The 9,637-nt window shown below is 38.6% G+C and overlaps 1 protein-coding gene across 1 annotated transcript; it reads left to right on the top strand.

The window, feature by feature from the left end:
- Positions 1–41: 41 nt before the first annotated feature.
- Positions 42–9,113, top strand: l2hgdh (L-2-hydroxyglutarate dehydrogenase). The gene is made up of 10 exons (XM_042501074.2): positions 42–257; positions 3,132–3,247; positions 4,023–4,174; positions 4,268–4,399; positions 4,480–4,642; positions 5,286–5,320; positions 5,399–5,566; positions 6,551–6,708; positions 6,843–6,974; positions 7,121–9,113. The coding sequence occupies exons 1-10, from the start codon at positions 166–168 to the stop codon at positions 7,314–7,316; spliced, it is 1,344 nt and encodes a 447-aa protein (XP_042357008.1). The 5' UTR covers positions 42–165; the 3' UTR covers positions 7,317–9,113.
- The last annotated feature ends 524 nt before the right edge of the window (positions 9,114–9,637 follow it).

The following is a 9,637-nucleotide window of genomic DNA, read 5'->3' as shown; positions in this document are numbered from 1 at the left end:
CCGGGGGGCGTGGTTACGTCTCTTCTTTCAGGATAGAGCAGCAGGATGGGGGGTTAACAGCGGCGGCAGGGAGGAGGAAACACAAAAAAAACAGAGCTCAGTGAAGTCTTTCTGACAGTTGGACAATGAAAAAGCAACTGTGAGGAGCTGCTAAATTTTGCGACGATGATCCGGAGACTCAGCGGGGCGACTTTTAAGGCTGTCGGAGCCGCGCAGCCGATAAAGGACGTTATTACAACCAGCAGGCGGCTGCACAGGTAAGACACCACGGAGAGGAGGCTTCACACAGTGTGGGACTTCAATTACACGTGAGGAGTTTGAGGACTACTTGTATCTCCGGTAAAGTTATTTTTCTCACGAACAGACAGACATGTTCGGAAAAAAGGTAAACAAGCCACTGCCTGTTTGTGTAACGCAACTTTTAATTGATTCCAGGCATTTCCAAGGACATTCAACACCAAGACACAGCTTGCATAACGTCTCTGCTCTCTGCAGAACCTGATCTGCACACCCCACCACATTGTTTCTGCACACGAAACATTTGTGTCTGCATTGTGCCTTGCTAACAATGATAGCTTCATCCAAATGTGGTTAAGCTGTTTCACCATTTGAAACCTGAGCAAACTGGTTAGATTTCTTTTATGGGGAAAAAGCAGGTTACTTGGCATGACATGCCCCACAAATAGCTAGAAATTGGGAGAAGGTGACAAGAAAGTGACCTGAAAATTAGTTTTAAAGGGTATGTAATAGAATTTTTCAGTGCTTCTTTAAAAATGGCATTTCATTTTTCATTTTAATTTCACCCTTTCATTTTAAGGGGGAAATTAAGTAAGTTAAGCTTTTCTAACAATAGCACACACATTTGGAAACGTGCTACACCCACACACATGAAAAATATATATTAATGAAGAAAAATAAATTACAAAAAAGAACACAGAGCAATACGAGACAGACAAAACAAACAAAGACATAACACATGAAGGTCATTTATGAAAAGGCTTGCCTATATATGTGGGTTTTAGCAGCCACGGCAAATCTAAAAGACTGGCAAAGATGGTTCAGGTGGGTTGAGGCTAAAACAGCGAATCCACAACTTTGTTTTGCGGTGGGAGCGAGGGATGGATAAGAGGCCAAGATATTTGGATGGGACTGGTCAAGAAGACGAATAAGGAAGCAGGACATCAGAAATGTAACAGGGTGCGCGGCCTTATTTGTAATCAACAGGGTCTTGTAGTTTATTTTGAATTTTACAGACATAAAAGAAACTGTCACTATAAAAAGATACAGATTTTCTTTGTTAGTTTCAGCAGGAAGTCACTGGGTGAAGTCACTGGGTGAAGACACGCCTGCAACATGTGTTTCATGTTAGACCTATAGAGTCTGTAGGCTACTCGGGGGCCATGGCACGGCAGGTTATGTAATGGGGCCCCTCTCCAGTCTGCTTTGAGTACTCTGAAATGCATATGTTGTAACTTAAATTTATTGATTCTCAACACGCAGGTAACACCTGCACTGGTTGAATAAGACGAGCATGATATCAGGACACAGATTCATGAAAGACAAGTTAATGGATCAAATGTTCTTCAAGCTGAAGCAGAAAACAGCTGCACACGTTTTTACAAGTTCAGGCAGCCGCCCCCTCTACTCATCTAACTGCAAACTGACAAAAATCCTTGAAGCAATTTTTTAACTGAACATATGAACTTTTGGCACATGCGTCTTTGGGGGACCCCAAATCTACGTACAGGTGAAGAGCAGGGATACTCAACTTGATTTGCTTGGAGGCCAAATGACAGGAGGTCAGGGGCCAGTTGCAGTAGCCCCATACAAGGTTTTAGGATTTTAGAGCATTTATAGGATTTCAAGACATTTCTTGCAACTTAAGGACATTTCTGGGATTTGAGGACATATCCAGGATTTTAGGATGTTTCTAGAACTTAAGGACATTTCTCAAATTTTAGGACATTTCTAGGATTTAAGAACATTTTTAAGATTTTAGGATGTTTCTGGGATTTTATGACATTTCCAGGATTTTAGTGTATCTGAAAGATTTTAGGATATTTCTCAGATTTTAGGACATTTCTCAGATCTTAGGACATTTCTAGGATTTAAGGAAATTTTTAGGGTTTTAGGATGTTTCTGCGATTTTATGACGTTTATAGGATTTTAGTAAATCTGAAAGATTTTAGGACATTTCTCAGATTTTAGGACACCTGTCAAATTTAGGATGATTTCAAGACATTTCTTGAATCTCGGGACGCTTCTAGGATTTTAGGACATCTCTAGGATTTTTGGAAATTTCTCAGATATTAGGAAGCTTCTAGGATTTTAGGACATAAGAAGCTTAGCTAAGACTTCTATCACGGGCACAGAGGATCCTCCACCGGCACTTTTTTGATAAACAGGCTGTATTTTGATGCTGTTTAATGCCCTCTGGCACTTTACGTATACTAACAGTACAAACACAATTCCCACTGTGAATCACTGTATTTCTATTGTGAGTTAGAATATAGTTTGGGGGCCACTCGGCACCCTATCAGGGACCAGATTTAGCCTAAAGTTGTAGATATTCCGGTTGTGATGTTCCCAAATATCATCAAACTTTTTCTCTGGTCTGTTTTCTTGGTTCCTCCCCTTTTTAGAGCTATTTGCCTGGTTCTAATTTTAAAAAATGAAAACAAGATGTTGACTGTTCCCAGAGTCCTTTGTATCCGGGAGGGCATAGTGATATAAACTGTTCTCTCGTGCTGAACATTGTGTTCTTCCAGCTCTTTTAAAGTGCTTCATTATGTGAAATTTTGTGGTGGATTGAGGACAAGTTTGATATCCTGTAACTGCTGCTTACACTCTGAGCCCTCACACGAGTTAGTTTGTGGTAATTATGTTCATGAAGGGATTTACTTTGTGTAGCCTTTTAACAGAGCTGAAGAGTCTCCAAATAAGTTAACTTGCACTGATCAGGGTCAAAGGTCTATCGACTGCTCATACAGTCGCGTACAGTTGGACGTTGAACCAGTGACCTAAATATTCTGTTCTGCTCTCTACCTTCTGCAGCCTGTAAAGCTGGTTTCTTTATCAGTAAACATTTTAAATATGACCTGTCGGTAACCTCTCTGTGTTCTGTATTCCAGCACGTATGACGTGGCCGTGGTGGGCGCGGGCATCGTGGGCCTGGCGACAGCGAGAGAGCTCATTCTGCGCCACCCGTCACTCAGCTTCGTCCTGCTGGAGAAAGAGAAAGAGCTCGGTGGGTTGAGTTTTGAAGGTTGTTGATGTGACGGAGGAAGACGATGTGCTCTAAAGAGTGAAATGTTTTGCATGTCACGGTGATTAAAACCAGTTGCACAGTGCTGCCAGTGAATATTTGGAAAGTGAAACAATTTTTCTGTAATTGGCGCTGAACTTTAGCACATCTGAAACGGAACAATGACTTTGATTTAAAAGTGGCACATTTTTTATGGGTAATTTTAAGGAAAATTGCAGGTGCCTTAGAAAAGAAAAGATTTAGGCAAACTCAAATGCACTGCTAGTTGGAAATCCTTTTTTTTTCACAATTTTTTGGTTTGTCTTTTGTTAACAATATATTTATTGGGGGTTTTCAATTATAACCAATTTTATATATAAATAAAAAAGTCAGTCTTGGCAGCAAATATGGTATACTATTAAATGAAAAGGCAAGGAAATAAAAAACATAAGAATTAAAACAAAGATGCATAAAATTACGGTAATTAAAATGTACAGTAGTTGCTATTGAGTTTGACTACAGATTAATTCTTTACTATCAAAACATTTGTGATCAAGTTTTGATTAATTTTTCATTATTTTGCACCGATGGGAAACAGGAAGGAATACATACTTGGTTTGAGAGTAGAGTAGCTGAAGCTGACTGAAAAAACTTTCCAGTAACATATTGAAAATGGTTGTTGATGCACAATTGAAAAATCTAAATAAAGCCTCATTTTCTGTTTTTCATCTTCTTCATCTTGTTCTTTTGATTTTCTTGTCACTTTCTTGCTCACCAGCTGTGCACCAGAGTGGGCACAACAGTGGAGTCATTCACAGCGGGATCTACTACACGCCGGGCTCGCTGAAGGCCCGTCTGTGTGTGCGAGGAGCCACTTTAGCCTACGAGTACTGCGAGAAGAAAGGGCTCCCTTACAAGAAATGTGGAAAGGTCTGCCTGAGCATTTTAACCAGATAAAATACAAACCACTAAACATTACAACATGCATGTGATACAAACTTATTGATGTGTGTGTTCCTGCAGCTTATCGTGGCTGTGGAGCAGGAGGAGATTCCCAGACTTCAAGCTCTGTACGAGCGCGGCATGAAGAACAATGTGCGTGACCTCAGCATTGTCGACGCCAAGGGGATCAGAGAGCGAGAGCCGTACTGCAGGGTAAGAGTCTCGGAGACGCCGTTGTTGTTCCCACAAAAGAGAAGACGGCAGTGAGGGTCTAAAGTGTGTCGTCCTCACAGGGTATCATGGCCTTGGATTCGCCCTACACTGGCATTGTGGACTGGAGGATGGTGGCTCTCAGTTACGGCCAAGACTTTGAGGAGGCAGGCGGCAAGGTGGTAACCGATACTGAGATCAACGACATTTCCATGGTCAAGGAGAGCCCAGCGGGGAGCACAGAAGGTAATAAACTGGTTCTGTACATCGATGTGTCGACCATTTGGTGGAAAGAAGTGTACGTAAAGAAATATTTCAGCCACAAAGTGATCATTTATCAGTTACTCACCCTGTGTTACATTTAATTTGTTTTTTGTGTAATGCACTTTTACAAAAATAAACTGTATCAGCACAACTAAAACAAGTGGAAGAGAGAAAAAATACAAGAAACAAAAAACTGAAAACAAAACAAAAAAACACGTACACAGGATAAGCAGTGTTTTCAACAAACACGATGCTGTCGCTCCACACCGTCTTGTGAGTAGGATGAATAGAGAATATAATCTCTGCTCCTGTATTATCTTACAGTGATAAACAGGACCAGTTATAATAGTAATAATAATGATAATATATAAAACGTCCTTTATATAGCACTTTTCATATTGAAATATAGTATACATTATAACAAAATGGTGCAGTCTACATAGTCAGTACTTTTTCATGTATTTGAGTATTTGTACATTGTGGTACTGCTGCTTCGGCTTAAGAAAAATATCTGACTACTACTTCCACTTCTGGTGTCAACAGTTATAATTTAACAGGAACTGTTGAGTAATTTGATATCCGGCCAACAATGTGTCTTTTTTATTTTTTTAAATTTTATTTGCAGGAATGAAATATCCAATCGCAGTCCGAGACAAAAAGGTAAGACACACGCAGTTAAAATCATCACAGTATTTAGATTGTGTTCTATTGTTTCTGATGTTTGTACTGTTTTCACAGGGTAACGAGGTGCGCTGCCGTTACGTCCTGACCTGCGGCGGCCTCTACTCTGACCGCTTGTCTCAGATATCCGGATGCAGTCGAGAGCCGCGGATCGTCCCCTTCAGAGGAGATTATTTGGTCCTGAAGCCGGAGAAACACTATCTGGTGAAGGGAAACATCTACCCTGTAAGTCTGCGGAGGAGCTGTACTGTATGTCCATACGTCCAACCTTATAGTTGTGTTACATGAGTCTTTTGATCTTCAGATGTCTCTCCTCATGTTTCTCCTGTTTAAAATCTCCACTCCCTTAAAGCTTTGCTTTGTAACTTCAAACTGTGGCGGCCTCAAGTGGCTGAAGAGATGGTTATTGTTTAAAGTTTGGTAGAATTCACAACAGCAGTCTTTTTATTTATTTTATTCTTATCATTGTTGGTACGTGGAGGTGATGAAATCCCAACAGGTGTAGCTGTTATTGAGTCCAACTTTCTCTGAAAACAAGCACCAATTCTCTGCTATTTATAACATTTTTGGATTCCATCTTTAGTTTTGATCCCTTTGATCGATCAGTATTGAGTGCTGCTGTGTATCCATGTTAAATTTTACTGACAAACTAATTGATAAAATGAGCAATCGGCGTGCACACCGGATATTTATTAGCTATTGTTCCCTGTCACTTCTTTATGCTCCTGATGTTGGTTTTTAAAGTAAAACCGAAAACGGTGTCAACAGATTATCAGCCTGTTCGATTATTGGGGCCAATATTTGTCATACTGCAGATTATCTGTATCAGCATTTTATTTTAATGATCGCCGCTAAAATTAATTAATGATTAAGTGTGTGTTTTACACTCAACCAACACCGGGGAAGGCAGTCTGCAATACCTGCAAAGAAAGTTTCAGTTTTACATTAAGACATTTGCTTAAGGCAATTAAACAGTTTTGAGTTGGACTTTGTGATATTCCAAACTAAATTTTGACAGAAATATTTTCAGTTTTATTGTAAATGCATATCGGTTCCAAATATTGGGTTATGGGTGTCATTAAGTATTAATAAATTGTATTGACTGCTTTTTTTCTGTGTTCTGCATCCCTAATACTGTTATTAGAATGATTTCAGACAATTCATACATACTTCATTGTTTCTGCTTCTTTTTCTTTCTATTATATGCAGGTCCCCGACCCTCGTTTCCCCTTCCTTGGGGTTCACTTCACCCCGAGGATGGATGGAAGCGTTTGGCTCGGCCCCAACGCCGTCCTCGCCTTCAAAAGGGAGGGATACAAAGTGTATGACTTCAATGCTCGAGACTTTGCAGATGCTCTGTCCTTCAGGTACAAAAGGAAATCGTTTTATTTTCCTTCCAGTGTAGTGTCCTTGAACTAAATTTTCCAAGGACACAGATTCTGAAATCATCTAATTACAGAGTAATTGTTGCATGAGTATTTCTTTTTTTTTTTATGTGCAGGGGCCTTCAGAGGCTGGTAATGAAGAACTTAACATACGGCATTGGAGAGATGTACAGAGGGGTTTTCATTGGTGCACAGGTTAAAATCCTGCAGAAGTACATCCCTGAACTGTCGCTGAGTGACGTGCTCAGGTAAAGCAATAATGCAGGACCTAAAAAAATGCATGCACACCACAGTAAATAGAGATGTTTGTCAATAGACGCACATTTGCCAGCACAAGTAAGAAGATAAAGGATTCAACACTGTTTTCTGTAACTGTGGTTTTTCTCCTCTTCAGGGGTCCTGCTGGAGTTCGAGCTCAGGCGCTCGACCGAGACGGAAACCTCGTGGACGACTTTGTGTTTGACGGAGGGGTCGGAGACGTGGGCAGCCGGGTGCTTCATGTGCGTAACGCTCCCTCACCGGCGGCCACCTCCTCCCTCGCCATCGGTGAAATGATCGCAGACGAGGTGGAGAGCCGTTTCTCGCTGTAGAGCAACACAATGATTGCAGAAGTAAAAACAGAAAACCAAAAATAATCCAGCTTGAGGTGGCAAAGTGAAACTATGCTGTATCAGGCTGTCACTACCTCAGCATCACTGTCATTAGCGTGGAGACATTTTTATTGCAGGTCAAGCCTTAATTTAGGGGGAGAAAGTGACATAAATTTGACTTGATTACATTTTTTAAGGCAGTTTAAACTGCAGTAGTGCTGTTTCAGGTTGCGTAATGTTTACTCCACGACATTTCAAGTTAAAATTATTTTTGTTCGCGCCACATTTCTGCTTAAAAACAAAGTACGTCGTGAGTTACTCTTAGTGAAAATTTTAGACATCGAAAAAAAAAAGGTTTAGCTTCAATATTGTCACTGTGAGGATACTGTTTTGAATTCGAATATAACTTTTTAAAGAGACTGACCATTTTAAATGAGGAATTTTAATAGTATAAATCTCGTATGGATTTTTTTTTAATGTGTTATGCTTTTTTCCTCAGCAACTGACTGCGTGAAAGCCAACTGTCACTTTCATTTGAATATTTTAATCTGCTGGTTTACTATGAAACTGTTTTTGGGAGAAAAAGAAATCTCAAAGAAGAGAGGAAAAAAAGAATATTTAATTGTTAAATGTAAAGAGGTTTTGTGCCAACACTCAGGATGAGAAAGTTGGTTTTATTTAGTTTTTTAATTGTTGAAACCATAGAAATAAATAAAATGATTTTATTTCTATGGTTGAAACTCTTTATGTAATGCACAGTTGTACCTGCAGAACGCACAGTTTAGGGACAAAACGGGTTGTTTTTTGGGGCATTTTGTCTGCCCAAATTATTTTGACATCAAAAACAATTTTAAAACATCTCAAGACTAAAAAAATCTTACGTCATACTTACATAGATATCAAATGAGAGCATGTATTTGGAGGTACTTTTGTAATATTTGCAGCAAAGAACGGATTTTTGGCACAACTTCACACTACATGAATCAGGTTTACTGTCCAGCAGGTTCTCACAGACTTTACTTTTGCGTTTTGGTGCAAGAGGAAGAAAAAATTAAGTGCTGCAAAAGTCAAGAAACACAAATAAAGAATAGAAAATCTTATAATAAAAATTCATCAGTAAATGCTAGAAAAATGTACAATATGTCAATTTTAAAAAACCATACAGCTGTGCAACTTTGGACAGGAATGTGCAGCAGTCCATAGTATGTATTATAGATATAAATATTATATTGTCGTTTTAAAGTCTTTTGATTTGCTTCATAACTTTTTTCAGGAGTGAAAAAATCTCAAAAGTTAATTTGGAAAAAAAAGTAGGATCCTGTTGCCATAAATAGTATATTTTATCATATAATGTAAAAGATGATGATGATGCCTAGATCAGAACAAGGAAGTAGGGTGTTCATTTTTGAAGATAGTTGAAAGTCTTCATGTAACATATACTTCTACCTGCAGAACGCACAGTTTGGGGAAAAAGATGTGTTGTTGTTTCGGCATTTTGTCTGCTAAAATAACAATTTAAAATCATGTCAACACTAAATAATCGTACGTCATATTTACATTGATGTCAACTGCGAGCACTTACATGTTTTATAAACTGTTGTATGTGGGTGGGTGGGTTGTTTGTGATTTCATGTAATTCTGCTCACATTTGCTCTTTGTTCCACCTTCAAAGGCTTTACATATGGCTAATATTTCTCCAGACAATGTTCCTATAAAATTGCTGTCACTGCATGCCATTTATTGACAAATGAATGTGAAAGTATTTTTTACAATGAATACATATTTTTGAGTCGCAAATGTACCGATGTTTGTAGTTTGTGCCAAATGACTTTTGAGTATAGACTGCATATTATGAGATACTTTTAAGTGATTTCAATGAAATATCACTATTTTAAGCGTTGATTTAGTTATGTTTTCCGATGTATGTGTTCATCACACACAATGTGTCCAAAGACCATTGGAAATGTGAAAATCCACAATAATTTCTGTTTTTTAAAATAATTTTACTCTATGATAAATGGTGTAATTTGGGGGAATTTTAAAGAAAATGCCAAAATAAAAAATATAAGTCCCTCCCCAGAAAACCTGGAAATCCTTGACAATTTTGGAAAAGTCATGTAATTTATTGCATGTAAAATTTAATTGTTACAGTAATTTTCTGTGGATAACCTTACAGGTGATGTAATCTAATAGCAAATTTATTTTCTGTAGCTGTTGACTTAACTTAGCTCTTGTATGTCTCTTAATTTTCTCCCAGTGCTTCATTTCACCCTCCATATGTGTCAGCTAGCTGAACATGTTGAATTATAAATGCCAAAGTT

This window comes from Plectropomus leopardus, chromosome 14 (assembly GCF_026936395.1).
Source record: "Plectropomus leopardus strain MGB_pleo_1.0 chromosome 14, ASM2693639v1, whole genome shotgun sequence".
In the NCBI taxonomy this organism is placed as follows: Eukaryota; Metazoa; Chordata; class Actinopteri; order Perciformes; family Serranidae; genus Plectropomus; species Plectropomus leopardus.
Note: the sequence above shows the minus strand (reverse complement) of the source record. Positions and strands in the feature narration are given on the sequence as shown.